General features: G+C 44.2%; 1 protein-coding gene across 2 annotated transcripts in view; it reads left to right on the top strand.

Annotated features, from left to right (window-relative positions):
* The window catches only part of KCNH1 (potassium voltage-gated channel subfamily H member 1), a 1,587,102-nt gene that overhangs the window by 849,790 nt on the left and 715,940 nt on the right, over window positions 1-21,372 (top strand). For both annotated transcript variants that reach the window (XM_085612841.1, XM_085612840.1), the window contains one exon: window positions 9,076-9,328. In XM_085612841.1, coding sequence (XP_085468967.1) covers window positions 9,076-9,328 — 253 coding nt within the window. The remainder of the gene's footprint in view (window positions 1-9,075; window positions 9,329-21,372) is intronic.

The following is a 21,372-nucleotide window of genomic DNA, read 5'->3' as shown; positions in this document are numbered from 1 at the left end:
AAGCATTGTCCCGCTAGGGTTGTAATTTGACTGTCAAATGATAGCTTTGAGTCAAGCCAGATACCAAGGTTTTTAACTTTTGGCTTATGTGCAGGTAAAAGGCCGAGGTAGTCAGGCCACCAGGCAGTCAACATTCGACACCCTCAACATGGAGATTCAGCTCTCCAATCACTGTAAAGTTCGGGGACCTCAGAACATAGGCTGGCAGAATGTTTGCTAAAGAAGTAGTAAAATTTGAAGCCACACCCAGCGGTAGGTTTTTAAAATGTGCAATTGTGCATGACAAATTTATATTGAATATTAATGCCTTTTATGATGAATTCTAATTGTATTCGATGAATTTTTAATGACAAACTTGATGCAATATTTTCCATTTGTGTTTGTGTGTTTAATAACGTGTTTGAGTTATCCCACATTTTCTCTTTGGGCACCATTTTAGACAATGGATGTAGTTCCTGAAGATCTATTCAAATGGCTCATTCCCCTCCCAACCATGGGGCATATCAACAACGAGGCGATAGAAAATTATCGCCGCTTTTGCGTCCGTTTTCGGCCAAAAAGCGGCGATAATTTTATCGCCTAATTAGCAAGGTCACGCTAACACGTGAAACCTTGCTTTAGCGTATGAAATCTTAACGCCCAGATTTGCATCTCTAATGAGATGCAAAGTGGGCGTTCCTGACCTGACATGACAGGAGAAATGTCGCTAAGCGACGTTTCTTCTAACATCAAGCCCCACGCTATGAAGCATAGCGGCAGGAAAAGTAGCGTTAACCCCTGTTATCGCTACTTTCCTTACGCCTGCTTCAGGACTGGCTTAGCCATGATATCCTATGGAAGGAGGATATTATGGCTAAGTTTGTGAGTCCCTATCAACAAGCTAACGCCACATTTCGTGAGATTATCGCTGGGTTTCCAGCGATAATCTCACGTTAGGCAGTTAGCGCTAGGATTTTTATCGCTTTTGAGATAAGCGTTACTAATAGCACGCTATCTCAGCGATAAAAATCCACGCTAGCCGGCGATAATTATCCTAGCGCTAAGTGCACTTAGCGATAATTATCGCCGGTTGTTGTTGATATGCCCCATGTCCCTTGAACGTCTTCTTTTCTCATGGCTTCTGCAGACTTTGCGGAGCACAAGAACATTGTGATGTAATTGGTTATTTTCCTAGAACTCATGACCTGGAAATGAAACTTTTCTCTGTATGCTAAAAGTATCTAATTCAGAAGACCTTTCCGCGGTAGCTTCCAGATGTTGTTGTTTAGTAAAAGAAACTTCAGGTCTCATTTACAATGAGGCTGCGCCACCGGAGGGGCACTTTTTGGAATGCACGGATGGCGCAGGGGCCTGCTCCATATTTAGCAGGCAGCACTAAGCCACTTTGCATGGCTTAATGCAGCCTTGTAAATATTGTTCCCTTTAACACAGTTTTCTGTTTTAAAAGGGCGTGGAGTAGGTGTTGATGTGAGTGCTCCCAACAACACCCATGTCTTTCTGACATTGCCCCAGATTTCTGAGGAATTTTAACTCTGAGGCGCCGCCAAAAACTGAGGCACAACGAGGAGAAATACCTTTATTTTTCCTCGTTTTTCCCTTTTCTATGTGTGCTGCATTCTGCAGTACACATAGAAGAGGGGAAAGCCTCCTGTTTCCCTTCCTGTACAAAAACAATAATTCCTGTGACGCAGGCACGTTTGCACCAAGGCACAAAGGTGCCTGTGTTGGCGCATGGCAGCCTATTGTGTCCCAGTGCAGGGATAAGGACAGGAATGCGTTGTATCTGATAGATAAGGCGCATTCATGCCCTTTTCTTTTGCCATAGGGCAGCACAGCAGTAAGGCCTGTGGTGCTGCCTTACATCAAAATCTTGTAAATGAGGCCCATAATTTGTAGAAGAACTTCGGATAGCAACAGGAGTCATTGGGGTTTTGCATGTAGAGAGGGATGAGTGGTATTGCATTAGAATCTGTGATACTTCTACTTGTAATTGGTTAAAGATGTTATTTCTGTGATCATGTCAGGATAAATGAGCAATTTCTCCTAATTAGTTGTGTGAAAATGTGTATAGAAATCTTTGGGCCCAATTCACAAAGGTAAACTGAAACAAAAGTGTAACCTTCAATCAATCAATCAATCAATCAATCAATCAGGGAATTGTAAGCGCGCTACTCACCCGTGAGGGTCTCAAGGCGCAGAGGGGGGTGGGGGGGTCCGCAGATCTGTTTAGCCGAAGAGCCAGGTCTTGAGGGTCTTCCTGAAGGTGTTCAGGGAGGGGACGTGTCTGATGTCTGCCGGTAGCTCGTCCCAGGTCTTGGCTGCAATGTGAGAGAAGGATCTTCTGCCTGCTCTGGCTCTGTGGATGCATGGGGTTTTGGCCAGTGCGAGGTTGGAAGATCGGAGGTTTCTTTTGGGTACGTGGAAGTTGATTCTGTTGTTGAGGTATTTGGGTCTGTTGTTGTGTAGGCATTTGTAGGCGTGAGTGAGGATTTTGAAAGTGACTCTTTTCTCCATGGGGAGCCAGTGGAGACTTCGTAGGTGTTGACTGATGTGTTCGTGTCGGGGGATGCCGAGGACGAGTCTGGAGGTGGTGTTCTGTATTGTCTGGAGTTTGTAGAGTAGGGACTTGTTGATGCCGGCATAGAGTGCGTTTCCATAGTCCAGTCTGCTGGTGATGAGTGCATGGGTGACTGTCTTCCTTGACTCAGGGGGGATCCACTTGAAGGTCTTGCGGAGGGTGTTGAAGCAGCTGGAGGTGACGGCGTTGACCTGCCGGTTCATGGTGAGTGATGAGGCGAGTACGATGCCGAGGTTCTTGGCGTGGTCTGAGGGGGTAGGTGAACTTCCGAGGGCAGTCGGCCACCAGGTGCTGTCCCATGCAGAAGGGGTGGTATCGAGGACGAAGACTTCTGTCTTCTAGGCGTTGAGCTTCAGGCAGCTGTTGGTCATCTAGACTGCGGCGTGAGTTTGGCAGTGGTGAGGTCTTTGGTGAGAGATAGGATGAGCTGGGTGTAGTCGGCGTAGGATACGATGTTGAGGCCGTGTTGTCAGACGATGGCTGCGTGGGGGGCCATGTAGATGTTAAAGAGGATGGAGCTCACGGATGAACCCTGTGGGACTCCGCAGGTGATTTTCATGGGGTCTGGGGGTGGGAGTCTGATCCTTTGACTTCTTCCGGTAAGGAATGATCTGATCCAGTCTAGGGCTGTTCCTTGTATGCCTGCATCTTGTAGTCTGGCGACTAGTGTGCGGTGGGAGATGGTGTCGAAGGCCACTGATAGGTCAAGTAGGATGAGGGCTGCGGAGTGGCCTTGGTCCAGAAGGGTACGGATGTCATCTGTGGCGGCGAGTAGGGCGGTCTCTGTGCTGTGGTTGCTTCGGAATCCGGATTGGGACGGGTCGAGGACAGCGTTCTCTTCAATGAATTATATCAGTTTCCTATTGACTGTTTTCTCTGTAACTTTGGCTGTGAAGGAGAGGAGTGAGATGGGCCGATAGTTCTTGAGGCCGGTGGGGTCAGCTGTGGGCTTCTTGAGTAGAGGTCTGACTTCTGCGCGCTTCCAGTCGTCTGGGAAGGTGCCTGTTTTGAAGGTGGTGTTGATGGTGCGTTGTACTTCGGTTGTGATGGCAGCTGTGGCTCTGTGGTAGATGTGAGGGGGGCAGGGATCGGTGGGGGCCCCCGAGTGGATGCTTTTCATGGTCGAGGCGGCGTCTTCAGCCGTGATCAGTGTCCAGTTGGAGGTGGTGGGCTGGCTGGTGTTTCTGGGGGGCGGGGGCCATCTGTGGCACCTGGTGGATGGTCGATAAAGTTTCGTAGAGGTTTCTGATCTTGAGGTAGAAATAGTTTCCAAGCTTGTCACAGAGGACTTGGGATGGGGTGATGTCTGTGGCTTCGCTGGGTGGGTTGGTGAATTCTTGAATGACACTGAAAAGTTCCTTGGAGTTGGTGGAGTTGGCCAGGATTTTGTTTTGGATGAAGTTCCTCTTGGTGGCTCTGATTGGTTGTGGTAGTCCGCCATGGCGTCCTTGTAGGTGGTGTGGTTTTCGGTTGTCCTGGTGTTTTTTCAGTTCTTCTCCAGGCGTCTGCAGGTGCGTCTGGCTTCTTGGAGAGTGGTGGTGAACCAGGTGGCTTTCCTGGGGCGTTGTCTGTCGGGGTTGCATAGCAGGGTGACCTTGTCTGCGCAGTCGGAGATCCAGGTGTGGAGTTCTCTGGCTGCGTCGTTTGCGTCGGGTGCCCAAGTGTGGTTGTCTCAGGTGAGGGTGGAGTTAAGTTGTTCGTCAGTAACCTTGCTCCAGTTCCTTCATGTTGGGCATGGGGCTGGTTTGGGTGCCTTGGGTTTGTTGATGGCGAAGTGTACACAGTGGTGGTTGGTCCATGGCGGCTGCGTTGTGTGGCTGAATTGGATGCTGTTTCCTGCCACGAAGATGGGGTCGAGGGTGTGTCCTGCTCTGTGGGTCGGTGTGTTGACGAGTTGTTTAAGTCCGATGCTGGTGAGGTTGTCACGAAGGATAGTGGAGTTGGGGTCGCTGGTCGCTGGAGTTGTCGAGGTGGAAGGTTCCTCGGAGTGTGGCTTTGGGGGTGGTCTGGATCTGGAAGTGCAGGTGTTCGGCGGAGGGGAAGGTTTTGCTGGAGGTGGTAAGGCAGAGGGTGCACACCTTATGACTTTTGTTATTCACAAAGGGCATTTACGAGTAGTAAAGGCAAACTTTTGTCTCTGTTTAACTTAAGTGTTGGTCTTCAGTGTAACTGAGATAAAACGTACGTTAAACTGAGACAAACGTCTATCTTTACTACTCGTAAATGCCTTTTGTGAATACAGAAAGTCTTAAAGTTAGACTTTCGTCTCAGTTTACCTTTGTGAATCAGGCCCCTTGTTTTTCGGGAGGGTCAGGAGACATTCTGATTTCCTACTGAGACTCTGTCCATTCACGTGAGAGACTTTATGAGATTTTTCCTTAGCCTTTAGAGACTTAGACTGATTTTTTGATTGTCCACTTTACTAATGATTTTGTTGTATTTAAGGGATATTCATTCTGATTTCTGACTAATGTACATGTCTTCGTGGCATTTGTGCATTGTTTTTATTGCGTGATTATTGAGATTTTGTAATAAAGTACTTCAACTTTTCTTAGCATTGGAACTCATTTAATGAGTGTTGCAAAATCATCCTGTGCCCTGGGCACCCCCCAACTTTTTGCTGACTAATGCTGGTGGTAACTGACTCGGACTGATTCTGGGCTCTGCCTAACCAGGCCCAGGGCCAGTGCTATGCTGGAAGAAACACATCAGAATACAGTTAAAACACCTACATACACTAGGGTACACAATGGTATGGTGGGGTACCGCTGTGATTGGCATGACCTACCCTATAAGCCCCTAGTAAATAATAGGGCAGGGGGATTGAAACTACCTAGAAGTCCCTAATACCCTGTGGCATGGCAGTTTAAAGGCCAGCAGCTCTTTTTGCACTTGCATGTGTGCACTGCTAAGGCCCGAGGTCAGTTTAAAAGCTGCATTGGGTGCCAGGACTGCTTATAAAAAGTAAATTGTGCCCAAACTCGATTTTGGTATTTGGGGCACTTAATAATGGATAACCTACCATGTTTGGGCATATTAGTGACCCCCAGGGTCTCCCCTAGGTATCCCAGGGGTGGGGGGGGTCAGGTATTTATAAGGTAATCCCTTATAAAATGAGTTTTTATACGCCTGGGTAAAGTGAAATTTCACATTTCACTCCCCACATTGTGGTAAAGTGCTGCTCAAATTTGCCTTTGATGCTAGGAGCACTGTAGAGGGAGAATCTGCAATATTTCTACAGATTCAGAGCCCCTAATGTCTCCCCTAGTTGCACATGGGGTGGGGTTCCTGTAGATATAAGGCAAGTATGTATAAATATGTTTTTGTTAGTCCTGGTGCTGGAAAAATGGCCTGAGTCATTTTTCCCATTGTAAATTCCCTGTTACATAGGTTAACATGGTAGGAAGTTATTGATTAATAACTCTTGATAGGAGAGGGATATAAATACAATTCAAAAACTTCCCAGAATGGTATTAAGAAATCCATCAATATCATATTGTTGAATTTCTCCTAAAGTGTACATACAAGAAGTTATAATACTTTCTTGTTTGTAAGTCCAAATTCAGCCTTCCAGTGGTCTGCCCTGATTGGACAGAGTTAAGTGGATTAGCCAGGCTGCCTTGTAGAGGTGATAAAGAGCCCCTGGGGTTGACCAGCTCGGCTGGGAGGGCAGTGTGCTGTTCCATAGGAATGCCAGGCTAGGGGGAGGAGTCGTAAACCATGGTCTTCAAAGAGGAGAGCAAAGGCCAGTGTCATTTACAGTTCTGAACTTACCACCTCAGGCAGATGGTAGGATTAAGGAAGGTATGAGCAGATGCAGGGGGGAGAGTCTAAGTAAATTGGCCATCCTAGGGGTGTGTTTAGCCAGCTCTTACCTCCTTGCTGGAAAATCAGCCATTATGGATTTGGAAGATTTGATGCCCTCTGGGACAAAATAATGCCACACTCTACAGGATGTGGTCATAACTTTGAGGAGTTGCCCTGCTCCCATTGGACAGAAGTGACCTCCTGCATGACCCGGAGAACTTGGAATAAGTGTCTAAGAGTGGCAGAGCCCTCCAGATCTGCTGCTTCAAACTTACTGAAGCAAGAAGTGCCCTGCTGAGAAGTTTTGCTGTGCAAAGATTTCTAAGGCCTGACCTCTGAAAACTGCACCATCTGAAACTACAGCCCTGTGGATTATTTTGCTGAAAAAGAACTAAAGAGTGGACTCCCTGAAAGCTACAGGTTAAAAGAGTTCAACTGGAACATCACCAACTAAATCTACACCTTGCAGAACCATCAGTGGATTTGTAAGGGTTTTGTACCAGTGGATTGTGGGAACTGATGTCCTCAACTTTCAAGGGCCATCTTGGAGCTTCCAGACCCGTGGAGTAAGTTTGAGACACTTTGGGACCCCTTGAGGAACTTCAGGAAGAAGTTGAAGAAGTTTGGAGAACTTTGGAGCATCTTTGAAAAAAATGCTCCATAGAGGGACCGACTCAACCTGGTCAGCCAGGCCACTTGCCTTCAAACATGAGCCGGCCAAATCATCCAGGTTCGTCCCGCTAAAAGCTCCATGGGTCCAACTTCCAGAGTTTGACCGGACTACGAGAAATCTGAAGCCGGCAAACCCTCACCGGATCCGGCTACATGAGGAGCATCGAGAGACCCCGCTAGAAAAAGCTCCAGAAAAGTTTCTAAGTCCGCTCGTAGAAAAGGTGACCGCGAGAGCCAATCCGCCTGCCTTCCATCGCGTGTCAGCCTGGATTCCTGGAATGGCCCGCTGAAGCAATCTTGAAATATTTTCTAAGTTCGCTCCAGGGAAGTTGACCGGGACCTCGTCCCTAGTCAAGCTGGCAAATCCTCACCGACTAGCTGGGAGCTTTGAGGACCCTCAGGAAGAAAAGCTCCAGAAAAGTTTCTAAGTGTGAAGGTAGAAACTGAGACCAGGACCTGCCGGGAGCTGTAGCTGCTCAGGGATCCATCGCGCCCGGCCTGAAACTTTGACTTTGGTCTGGTCTATCGCGAGCAGGTATCACAATATGGTGCTTTAATCTTCTAAGTGCTATATTTGATTAAATCTTTGAAAATTCATATCTCCAGTTCCCTACATTGGATTTTTGTCATTTTGGTGTCATTTTAAAGATAACATTTTTTATTATGTGTTGTGTCTTAATTATTCACTGAAATGGTGTTTTTAAATGCTTTACATACCTGTCTTTGAAGTTAAGCCTGTCTGCTCGCAGCCACGTTGCCAAGGGTTGAGCATAGGAATAATTTTCTTAGACCTATGCTGAGTCCTACCATGTGTTAGTGGCCTTATTGCCAGGCCAGTGGCAGACCTATATTTTCCCCTACCAATAACCCAATTTCCAACAATGAGTTGTCCAAATTATTACTATTTTGTTTCATGGGACCTATGGTTCGAAGGGTTGTGGTTCTTACTGTTAGAGCAGTGGTGCTAGAATGGAACATCTGAGGTAATTTTTGGGGGTTCTAATCTTGGGGTGCAATATAATCTTGGGGTTCTGCTCTCACAGTGCCTCACTTTGATCCCTGGATTCTGATGGACCAGGAAGTTTAGCACCTTCCAGTAATGGCCAAGTAGGCTTATTGGAGTGCAGTCCGGGTGGTTATATTTTTTCTGTCCATAGTACATGGCAGTGAATCACAGGGTGAATCTGTCACTTATGGAATTTGCTTCTGCACATTGCAGTATCTTGCAAATGGACAGGCACCGCCTGAGACATCAGCCAAGCAGATAATCATAAGAGTTTAGCCTAAAAGAGTTGTTCTGATTGTTTGCCATTGACTAAACAGAACTGGCCTTTGTGATAAGTTCATTTCCATTAGCTGTGAGGCAACTATTCACAATCACCAAGGACAGACTGCACTTCACTGGACAGGTAGCATCTGAAGTAACAGATCCTGGTCAGTATATCTCAACCACTGAGAGCTTTTATGAAACATGCAAAGTTGTAATAATATGCTGTTTATTGACTAGGTTTTGGAAGAAATCTAAATGTGTCATGATTAAAAAATCTCTGTCCTCCTTCCCATAATATAGTATGAAATAAAAATGCTTCATGACTTGAAGGTCCAAGTCCAAAGTATAAAGAAAGCTGTGTAATGGGTCACTATATAAATTTGTCTGCAATGTTGTGAGATCTAATTGGCCTGCCAATATAAGCATTTGGTGCATTCCACTAAGTATATTTTGAATTTTAGACTGTGGCTCAGAGTGATTCTGGTTCTGATACTTATATTTCATACCGATGATGTGTAAGTGAAATTGTTAATTTGCCTTTTCTGTAGATACATTTAAATATGTCTATTTCTCATTATATTTTTCTTTTGCCCTTTTAATGGGGGCTCATGAGTATGACTCAAGTGCAGTACAACATCAATGCAGTGTGCCCACATGCAGAAGTGAATGTGTTGCGCGACCCATGCACATGAAGTATGTGATGCACCATCAGATAAAATGAGACATAGATTCTCTTTTCCCCACTTAGGTTTTACAGATTTGCCCAAAGGATATGCGAGCGGACATATGTGTCCACCTGAACAGGAAGGTCTTCAAAGAGCATCCTGCGTTTCGACTGGCCAGCGATGGATGCCTTCGCGCTCTAGCCATGGAGTTCCAGACCGTGCACTGTGCCCCTGGGGACCTGATCTACCATGCTGGGGAAAGCATAGACACATTGTGTTTTGTGGTTTCTGGATCATTGGAAGTCATCCAAGATGACGAAGTTGTTGCCATTTTGGGTATGTCATTCTGCTAATGTTTATTGTCTCTGCTAAGTCTTCTCTTTGGTCTGCACCAACCACCTATTCAGCATTTTATCATTCTGTTCTTCTCCCTCTTTTACCTTTTCCCTCTGTCCCATTCGGTCCTCTTATCACTTTTATTCTTCTATAATTCCCAGCCCTCTTTCATTATACCTTTTCCTTTCTTCTCCCACCCTTCCATTTTTAACATAACTTCTGACTTTTTCCATCATCTCAGTATCTTCTAATCCTTGCATCTGTCACTTCCATCTCTTTCTTCGGTGCTTTGTTTTTATTGTTTGCTTTTATCGACATTCACCTTACCTGCTTTTTTTGTTTTATTCTAATCCTCATTTATATGATAAGAAAGGTTGTTCCCGCACAGGTTCTTTACCTTCTTTCTTACTATTTTATAAACATGTCTAAAATGTACATATAATAATTATTCATTTCGGAAATTTGTGCGGTGCAATATCGTCTGAAACTTGCTTGTGCAAAATAGTTCAGACATGATGGGCAAGCCATGAAGAATAGCAAAAATCACACAGATTAATGAATTCGAAGTTCTGCTGAAAATTGGTATTTGCAGGCATTTCCAATAGGTCAGTAGATTTTGGAGGTCTATAAGGTGTGAGTCAGGCATGGGTGTTGGTCCCCTCGCGGCAAATCTGCATGCCACAGTGGATGACTTGAAGGAGATGGGTTATTCAAAGACCTTTGAATGATTAATGGAATTTTTTTTGGGAGAGTACCATCCCACAGTTTTGTCACAGATGGCTTGTAAGGTGCAGTCAACTACTTGAAATTCACAGTTATCCTTGAGCCAAAACCAAGGAAGGGACTTAAGAATCTGACACGTGGTTTAGGCAATGTGTATTACTGCCTTGTCGTTTAGCACCGGATGATTTTTCATGAAAGTGTTGTTTGCACTCCGGTGCAGCATTACGAAAGTCCAGTTTGTGAGTGAGGAGACCTTTGGCCACCATTCCAAAGACTGCGTTTGATGGAAGATGTCTTATTCTGCACACACATGCGCTTAAAACCTTTCCCGTGGACATTAGTGTGATAATGTGCGGCTCAAAAGAGGTTAGGGTATAAAGGGTGCCTCTGGTGTACTTGAATTGCTTAGTACTGAAGATGTCTCAAGAAGTGGAACGAGGCAGGCTATCTAGTAGTGGTTAAGCATAGTTCTGGAACACACAATGGTAGAACTACATTTTTGCCATATTCAAGTTGAGTATTTCATTCATCCAGGATGAAATAGCCTTGAAGGTTGTGAAGACTTGGGTTAATTACAAGGAGCTTCATTCTGGGAAGTGGAAAGGTAATTTGAGGCAGAAAATTGTTAATATAATTGTATAATGTGACGTGTCAAACCTACAGATTGCACCTCTAAAATGTTATTATGATCTCTATTCAAATACCAACATTTTTCAACTCAACTTAAAATATTTGATGCCTTATATTTTTGCCTGCAGTAAAGTGTTGTCCCTGTTACAAAGTAAATAGGTTTGACTGTGTGTGGGGGTGGGGCCAGCGGAGAAATAGTCTTATTTTGTATGGTTTTGCACAATGTATTGGTCTCTCGTGTGAATGCATTTGCAGTCTAACCTTCACATTTGAATTTTTTAATCATTGGCAACAGTACCTCACCTGTAAAAGGTAGGCCTTAAAACTGCTCAGTCCTTTCTAGTGGGAGTGAGAATAACATGCAGGGGGTTTCACAATAACCCAAAGTTTTGTTGCCATTCATATAGTTCCAGGAGTCCAGCCAGCCTAAATGGGTCTAAAGATGCTGGTTTCAGTGCATGCAAGAGGTTAGCTGGTAAATATTTACTTTGTAAATGTACAGTGTCATTAGCCTATCATGAATAACAGTTTAGTATGATAAGACGCTTTCTACTACTGAAAGCACCAAAACCTTCCCTTGAAATTCTGTGTCTTGAGGTAACACAAAAAAGCCAGTTGTTTCTTCCTTAAATCCTCTTCTCTGTAACCATATTAATATTCATGACAGGCTGCTCTGTGCTAGTCCCCCAGAACCTAAAACTGTATAATATTGTGTGAATCCTATATGTATGTCTGTCTAAGGGAACGCGGATCAGAATTTTGACCACTGTTGAAAATGATAGAGAGGTCTCTGACATGTCTACTTATGGATAAGATCATCCTTTTAGCGGCAAAGAGCACAAGGCTGAATATTGGCTAATTTGTGAACTCTATTGTAATGTATGGCTTCTAGAGAAAGCCTTTATCATGAATAACCTGATTAAAATGCCATTGGTCACTGCAGTGATGTAGCAACAGTGGTTAACCACTGTTGTGACTTCACCCAGGGCTTCCACTTTGTTCTGCCCCTTTGCCTGTGTCTCAAGAGACCTGAGCTCAACAGTGGAATAGCATCTGATGGTCTCACCTGCCTTCTCCCACCTCTCCTGGGTATCTTCAGATGGGAGAGCACAGGCAGTGCGGTGCCAGTGCTGACCACCTGCTCAGTTGTTAGTGCATGTCTCTGCAGACCAGCGATAATAGGAAAATTAACCTGCAATGACTATCAGCTCTCACTGAGCCGCTGTCAGCACGGTGGTGGTCTCCACTCTCAGGGTGATGGTGGGGAGCATGGCTTTGGGCTTATGGCCCAGAGGGTAGTGGGGGTTGATGTCAGAATGCCAGGTCATTCGTTTTTCAGTTTGGCTGGGTGGGGGGCGGGGGGGTGGAAGGATTTCGATGAAAGCAGTAGGGGGTGGCAGGAGGCCATGATTATTTTGTTTTATTTGGAGGATGAGGAAGGTATATCGAGGGGGGGAGGGTTAGTGACAGCCCACCATGTTGTTTTTTTGACTCTTCATTTTTGTTTTTTACATGTCATATATGGCTCGCCCATTATTCTTCTGCCCCTCAGTATATGTTGGAAGCAGAGTTAGATTGTTGGTGTGGGGGTGTCACGATTCTCTCCCTGTGATCTCATGTTCACCACCAAAGGGCCTAACTATGGCATTTTTCAGTGTTCTTATAAGCCCCTCAACCCTCCACCGCAAGCATACACTGTTTTCAAGACTCTGGGGCACTAGTCGGAAATTGACATCCGGTCCATGACGGGCTTTGTGGAAGCCAGACTGCTTATGCTTGAAACACCGCAACCAATGATTTCCTGCTCACTGCTTCATCTCCAGCCCGGCAAAGGATGGGTGAAGGAATTTAGCTCACCTGTGGCTGGCATGTGCTAGCCTTCTCTCACCTGAGGCATGTGATCACAATGAGCTCTTTTAAGTCCCAGTTTCCTTCAGTCCAGTGTGAGTCATTTTAGCCGTGTTCCGGTTAGACCAACCCTTTGTTTCCAGGGTTCCTGAACTTTTGCTAATCCTTGTTTTGCTATTCTTGTTCCTTGATTTCTGAGTCTTGAGCTGTAGTAGTAAAATATTTATTGTATACTTTTTAAAAATCATTAAAATATACCATATTTTAAACAGGTACAAAAAGTGAAAAGGATAAAGATAAAATAATCACACAATTGCAGATTATCATACACAAGGATCATAATTAATAAGGTAAAAAATGTCCTGCCTTTTTGCAGCGCATACAATTGCGCTGTTACTTTTGAATACTGGTAAGTTATGCTGTCTTTTGCTTTTAGTCTATCATAAGCTATGTCTAAAAATCATATCAGTTTCCCGATCAAGGAGTTCCATTGTAACTGAAAGCAAGCTGTGATAGCCTCTTTTAAAATCCCAAAAGATAATTGCCTGAAGGAAGGTAACAAATATTTTCTATAGACATCACCATTCAGAGACTGAAAATATGATCTAGAGATTAATTTCGATAATTGCAGAGTCTACAGGTAAATCCACTTACTTTAGAATTCCAAGGACCTTTGAACTCTTTCAGTTGCATATATAGTACGCGGAATCTCAGGAATCTTTGTTTTATTGTTGCCTCTAAATTGGAGTCAATATACTTTTGGTTAGGCTGAAGATACCTTCTTGAGCTGTAGCTAATCCTTGTTTCTGAACTACCAGTGCCTGCAGTGCTTTCTTGAATTCTGAGCCTGCACTATTTCAGTCACCCTTGAACTTCCTCTCCTTCTTTATTCATATTTTTCCATGTGTCTACTTACATTCCCTTTCCCTATATTCCATTTTCCAGATTTCTACCTTCCGGATCCCCCTTCCTTAGCTTCTAGCTTCCTTGTGTGGTTATTACTTGCTTTCTGTCAAGTGTGCCCTTTGTTTTCCCTTCTTTTCCGTTAAGCTCTCCTCTTTGCTAGCTCCTTCTCTATTGTGGCTGTGTATTTAGTTCTTTACCCCTACTGTTATCACCTTGTGTGTTTGATTGCCAGGTGTTTCTTGTCCACTGTGAATATTGTCTTCAAGTTACTTTTATAACATCGCCATAGGTATCGCCTCCACAGACCCTTCCGTTGCATGTATATCCTATATGTGGATATTTGCAGCCAGTTTCTGTAAAATAAATCATGGGTGAGGAACTTACTGAGATTCAGTCTTAGAATGTGGAGTTCCCGAGTGCTTTGCCCCATGTACCCTTTATTGTTAATGTTGTTATATATATGTCATATGATATGTATTGCACATTCGTCCCATGTGTTATTTATTCTGAATGCCAAATGCCACTTGAGTGCCTGTTCGTTCTGAGGTTTGACCATCTTGTGCAGAGCCTCCCCTTTGGATCCCCTTTTTCCTCTGACTCCCTGTGTGGTCTTGGGTGGCTCTGTAGCCATTAATCTGCTTACTACTTCTACCTTGCCAGAGCACCTGACAGGGAGGAGTGATCAAATAAAACATAGCATTTTAGATAAGTAGAATGGGAATAACGGGGACAAATATAGAAATATCCTCATTATTCATAGTTACTCATTTATATTTCTATATAGCAGAAATGGAGATTGAGTAGATTGTATGTCTTCTTATGAGCAAAGTACAGTTTATTTCATTCTGTTTTTCAGAGGTCAGTGTAAATTTGATGATGGATGCAGAAATGCCTCATCTTCACAATTCTTTCATGGAGATTTCCTGACAAAACTAGGGTAGTGGACATTAAAAAATAGGCAGGATCCTCGATTTCAGCCTGAAGGTGTTAGAGTTGATGGAGTGAGGGATCCGTAAATTTCAGTCTCTTACTGAAGTCATCAAAGAGGTTCCCCCATCTGGTTGTTTGGACCTTTGATTGTTGACGTAAAGGATTGGAAAAGAGCAATCATCAGCAATGCATTTCAATTATAGTGAAACCAGTGTGGCTCCACAGACATGACAGAGTGGAAGGTGTCAAAACCCGAAAGGTTTTATTAATGAATTATTCAAAATCACAATCCAAATTGGTTAGCAAAGGTTCAGTAAATGTATCATCAGAGCAAAAATATCAAAATTATCAAGCAGTCAAAATGTGTATATGATGAGGAGAAAGATGCAAAATTTAATCAAATAAGAGAGGAAAAATATCCAAAATAAGTGGTCCAAAAAGGAGCTTTCCTTTTCTAAATAAAGCATTGAAAGTGGCAAGGGGGTTTCTATGAACAAGGCGTCCGCATCAGATGACCCACATCTAAGGTTCAGAGGATATGCAAGTGTTCAAGCATGAAGCTCAAACCTCTGGGCAAGGGAAATCAGCAGAGTAGAAGAAGAATCTTTTCTCTGCGAAGATAGGATGTTGTCTGCTAAACTATACTAAGGAACAGTTCTTTAAAGAAGGAAGGAAACTTCTGGAACACCCTCCATACCAGTTACTACCAAACGAACCAGTCAAATATTGTTGTTCTCTGTAAGCATGTAAATTCCCCAGGTCCCCCCCGCTGGACAATACGGCAAACTAGTGTGCGACCTTGGATGTAATATTGGTCTGACAGATACAGGAGGATCTTTCCCACAAGCTCAGCTCCATGTCTGAATCCAACTCCTCAATAGGTTGCAGCTAACCATCAGCATATTGCAGTAAACCATAAGCCTATTCAAGCTAACGAGACACATGACAAGACACCTCCAGAGTAAAGAAACACAAGACACTGGCAAATATTTATGAAAATTCAGCATGTGCAACTTTGGCCTCGTTAAAAGTTAGGCCAAAGGTAGATTCCAAATGGAATCCAAACAAATACAATTAGCATTGGTATATATCGAGTGCTTTTAAGGAAGGTATACATTTCTATTTAAGGTGAGTACATTTGTTATAATTTAGCTAAATACACCAGTGGCTCATTAAAGAGAATAAGGCCACTTAATATATTTGATTAATAAAGTGCACACTGATTAATAAGGTTAAACTCATATTGAATACATATATTTCACATTGAATATATATATTGCATTTGAAGGGGCAGAGCTCTAAATTATGCTGCTCCGCATAAACTCCGAGTAAACTCAGCCAACAAGGAGTACTACATTTGAAGGGCTGAAAAGACCAGATGACTCAAAGGTAGAAAGAGTGAATAAAAAACTATTTGACAACAGAAGACGACAGGTCCTCCCCATTTCAGTAACAAAAACATTCACCTGGGCTCAAAATTAGAACTTTTTCCATGCAGCTTAAAATCAGAAAAGATGTAGAGAATGTGTTGGTTCGCAAATTATCGCAAAATTGCGCAAAATCTCCACGAGCATGCAGAACCTTTGCGAAGATGCGGAGATTGCTTTTCCTGCCCGTTTACGATGTGTTTTGCGTGCTCGCGGGGAAATATATCTCCAGCTTGCCCATGCAGTCGCTAATGGGCGCGGCCATCTTGCTGGCGATGCTTATTTCCTGTTCGCGATCGCAATGACCTGTTCGCGATCGCAAACTCTCGCGGGATAGCGCGACCGGCTACTAACAATCCAACATCTTGTGGCGCGCGTGAACGGATAGGAAAACTCGTCGGCGAACACAGGGACCCTGTAAGTCTCGAGCGCGCGCGCGAGAACACATTTTTAAAGCGCGAACAAGAAAAATACTTCTGTTTCGCGGCAGGTTGCGAAAGTTTTGACATTTTCGCGCTCTCCGCGGAACGTGCAAATGTCAAAATATCGCAAATTCCGCGAGCGGAATGAAATTTACCGCCCAGGCCTAATTCACAGTAGTAGACGAGTAGTGAGCCACAATACTCAAGTAGATTGACAGATAACTATAAATAGACATAACCATGCACTGCTAATTACCTTCCATGCTACATAACTCATAACATGTTCTATGACACATTGGTAACTTTACTGCAACATCTAAAATGACATCATTGATGACAACACTTGTACACGGCGGGGGCAGTTTCTTTAGGGCACATGTTATAATTACTTCCCATAGCTATAACTGGTGAATTTCTGTGATTTTGTTTGTTTAAAACTGTATGTTTTAACTGCCATTTTCACCTATTACGTCCTTTAAGCTTTGTGTTTTTGCAGTGGATATACATATACATATATATACCGTGACTCCCGCCAATTTTGATTTTTTCTATACGTTTTTGGCCCCAAGATGGCTGCCAACACTTTCTGGTTTCCAGTGGATCCTCCATGGCCTCAGTTGTATATCTTAAAAATCTTTACATTTCCCAGCAACTACTGAACGTAATTACACCGTTTGACAAAAAGGGCGCTTTCTGGACCAAGAGCTACCTTTTTGGCAAATTTGGTGTAATTCCGTTCAGCAGTTCAGGCTGTAGCCGTGCCTAAAGTTTCCTACGGAAATTAACATGGAGAAAAAGTGTTTTGGGCCCCCCTTTTTCTCTGCCCCCGCTTGACAGATCACCACGAAATATTCCAGAAAGCCGCCGAAGTGACAGCCAAATTAGTTTTGAAAATTTCATGGAAGTACACAGATCTAAAGGTAAGAATAGCAAATCGATGATCATTTATAAGTGTTCAACTTCTTGCTATTTTGGTTGTTGATTTTTTGCCTACAATACTTTTGTATTGAGACGTCTGTCCTCGATATTCTGACGTACAGCCAGCGGATGCAGAACTGTGAATCCGTTGTAATCAGATGTGTTTTTATAGGGCCCCCAGACTGGCATTCTTTTCCTTCTTAACCCCTTCAGCGCGGCGCGGATTACCACGCTGTGCTGAAGGGTTCTTGCGCGGGCGGGGCCGTGACGGAGCGGTTCCGTCATGCGCACAGCGCGACCGACGCGCATGACGGAACCGCTCCGTCACAAGCATCGAAAGGGTTAAAACAAGGCTGCACCAATGTGTTGGCCACAGCTAAGTGCACCTCAGGGCCTGGAAAGGCAGAGTATGTCTGTTTTTGGTGCAACATGTGTGTTATTATCAGGCTGCGTCTTCTGCTGTCTTCCAGGACTATGCGAGCTTATAAGTGGTACACTGGTTGATGAATATTGTCCTAGACTTGTGCGATCGAACCAGACCAAGTACTTACGAGCGCTACCGGTCTGAGGGACAATAATTCTCTTATTTTTCTGATAAGTTCATACGTGATTCACATGTCATTACTAAAACTGCCTAAGTAAATAAACTCTTCTGGGTTTTCTTAAATTCACATCAACATTTCCCCAATCGCCCTTCACAGCAGAGCTTGATTTGGGCCGGTGGTTGAAGGCAGCAAGCAGGTGCTGGCCTAGAATTTTCGGGACTGGAAGAAAGAGAAAGGTTGACTAGGGAGAGAGGAAGAAAAATTTAGGAAAACAGTGATTTGGGAAGAAGGAAGAGAGGAACAGGAACCTTCAGAAGTGGACTGGAAGTGTGAGGCGAACTAGGCATTTTCAAGACAAGGAGGGCTTGATATTCAGCATTTGTTTGTAGCCACTGCATAAAAGACACACAGCAGCATAAAATAAACGTAAAATATGATCTCTAGTATGAAACTTGATTAAAAAAGAAACAAGATGTGTTCTTCTTAAAGTTCTTTGGACTGACGCACACCTGACTGCTTGACTCCGACCGATGTAGACGTAAAGCCCCTGAAAAGAAATTCAAGCAGTACACGGGACGTCTCTGTGCAGTTAAATACTGAATTCTCCACCATTGTTCAGCCTGGTGTCTGAAGCACACACCTAGGAACCGGACAAGAACGGCGACGCGAGCGCCTGCTGATGTTTAAGGGAAGAAAGAGAGATGGTTTCATATTTTAATTGGCATGTGACAGACTTACATTCCGATCAGCACTTCCGCAAATTGATGTTAAGAAGAGAACAGGCTGTAACCTAATCTGTTTGGGATCCGTCCCCTGAAATGCGCGTCATATAATTACATTTGAAGTGCAAACCTCTTCTCGGATACAGGAAATTTTCATTTCATAAAAGCTCTTAAAAAGTTTTCCGTGTTTCTAACTCTGAAGGAGCTCTGACGGGCAACTGTTGACAACCTGCACATGAATGGTGGACTGACTTGGGAAGGGAAAGGTAAGGGGGAGTGGAGAGATGCACGGGAGATGTTCTTATAGCTTCAGTTGAGTAAGGCCACCCTTTATGATGGTTGGGCAGTGGCGGCCAGCATGACTCGCAGGTTACGGCGCAGGCGAGGGGGGCAGCAGGCGGGGGTAGGGTGTACGGGGCGCAATGTTAAAATATTCCCTCCTCGGCTCCAGGAAACCCAAGCTCCCCTGACCAATCACAACGCTGCAATGCAGCATTGTGATTGGTCTGAGTGCCATGGTTTGGCGCTCAGCCAGGGACTAGGGGTTGGGCATATTTCCCATGCAGGCTGTAATGCAGCCTGCATGGAGAACAGGGAAAGTGTGCGTGACTGTTTTGGGCAGTCTGAGAGGGACGACCAAACAGTCCTTGCGCACTTAGGAGGGTTCTACCACTCCTCCCCTCATCTGCAACCCTGTCCCCTCACACAAATCTGCCGTAGCAGGATGGCAAAATAAAATGATTATAACCTTACATTATTATCATTTTATTTTTTCCTTTTTTAACTGCTTCAAGGCAGTGGGTCGGCGCTCCTCCGCCTTAGTTGAGGAGCCGCACCTGTGGTTGGGTAACTGCTTGCTTGGAATGTTGCACCTAGAGAACGTAACGCTCCCTGCTCGAGCTGCTATTGTTAAACCTTTTGAAGACCACGACCCGCAATCAGACATCTATATTCCATATCATGACTTTGAAATCGCAATCAAACAAACATTGCATAGACAATAGGTCTCACCTTTGGGAACATATAAGTATTTAGCCAGGCAGCACATTATCCTGGGTGCTATAACATCTACTGTTACTTCACATGCCACTCGAAGACAGTGTCTGATGTGCAACCTGCAGGTCCATTTAGCAGAAACCACTAACCATCGGAGACCAAAAAGCAGTAAACCCAAAAGCCCACTGGAAATCTTCAAACACATTCAGAGCCTGGGTAAGAAACATACCTACACTCTATGAAGAGCACACCAACACACAAGCCAGGGAAGATCCAAGTTCGGCAGAACTTGTCTGTAAATTTAGAGGAAACTTTTTCAGTTATATGCAAGAGATTGTGGGAAAGGTACCCTATTGCTGCATGGCCACACTTCTGTTTTGACCACCTCAAGAAGTTTCTAAGGCACTCCATATTCACTAATTAAGATCTGTGGGCTTACGTATAGATTATGACCCAGTTCTAGAGATAATTAGAATCAGAGTGAATTTATATAAGTGATTATACTTACATATTGTTAAGCACAAACACAAAGCAAATCGCAGAAAGACAGACAGTGAAAATCAGAGCCACATAAGAACCAAAGATCATCAACCATAACAAAAGGCATGCCACCTCGAGGATTTAACCCCTTCGCCGCGGCGGGAATTCCACCGCGGCGCTGGGGGGTGCGGGGGGGCAGCGCGGTGGCCCGGTGCTCATGACGGAGCCGCTCCGTCATGAGCCACAGTTGAGCTGTGCTCATGACGGAACGGTTCCGTCATGACTCCGCCCAGTTGCGTTGTCCCCCCGCACAGTCGGGGAAACAGCGCCGCGTGGGCGGAGCGGCCGCCAACGGTCGTGTCATGACGGAACCGTTCCGTCATGAGCACACGGCAACCGTGGCTCATGACGGAGCGGTTCCGTCATGAGCGGGGAAGGGGTTAAATGAAAGACATTTTGTAAACAAATCCAAGATTGCAATACTAGTAAATTTAGACATGCCAACAAAGTATTTAATTTAGTATTGCATTGCGCCCATTACTCACTCAACTCCTGCCCTTCGCCCCGGCATCCTTACGTTCCTCCATGCTGGAATTTCAGAATGGGAATTGAGTGGCACTCAGATCTCAAAGTGCAACAGGGTGGTGCTATTGCTAGAAAACTGTCTGAGAAGCACATTGCTGTTTGTGTGGAGCATCATCTGACAAATAGTAAAAAGAGAGATGGGACTTGTGCTAGAATTACACTATTAGCAATGAGCCCGTAGATGCTATTTTAAGGAGTAGAGGTAGGTGATTGTACCAGCAGTTGTAATGCTGGATCGATAGTCAGGAGCTTTTAAGGGCACTTAGACTTCACTTGAAGAATGATGAACAATCTCAAACTCTATTTTTTAAACAACCTAAAATAAGAAAGCTCCAAATAAAAATATTGCTTCTGTGAAATTTACGAATATTTAAAATATTGTTCTATACATTTTACGAATCTTGAGGTCACGCCTATTCGTTTTCATAATAGTTTCTGAAAATGTCTTTTCCTGTATTGGATTTCAGCTGAAGCCTCGTTCTGGAGCTGTTTGTGCACCAGTGGCGAACCTCTTGGGTGGCCAGAGAGAGGGACGGGCTACCCAGGTTCACTTCTTTTTCCAGTTGTGCCCGTTCTTGGTGTCCAGATAGAGCAAACTAATTAAATACATTTTACAATTTAGATGAAAGCATTTAATTTGCAAAAATCATTATTCATCTATATTACACAGCATGACTGTACCTTTCCAAATTGATAGTAGTTTAAATGCAAACAACCGCTCACAAGGAGAGGAGAGCGAGTGTCTTTAAAAGATAAAATGTGACGTCCATGAAGCCGGCACTGCGCTGAGCCACGGAAACACTTGCAGGGGCCCCGACAGAGAGACTCAGAATCCAAGACTCCGTAAATTTAGAGTGAAAGTGCTTGTTCTACACTGCTGTCTAATGAAGGGAATGCGTTACAACAAACAAA

This window comes from Triturus cristatus, chromosome 6 (assembly GCF_964204655.1).
Source record: "Triturus cristatus chromosome 6, aTriCri1.1, whole genome shotgun sequence".
Taxonomy (NCBI): Eukaryota; Metazoa; Chordata; class Amphibia; order Caudata; family Salamandridae; genus Triturus; species Triturus cristatus.
Note: the sequence above shows the minus strand (reverse complement) of the source record. Positions and strands in the feature narration are given on the sequence as shown.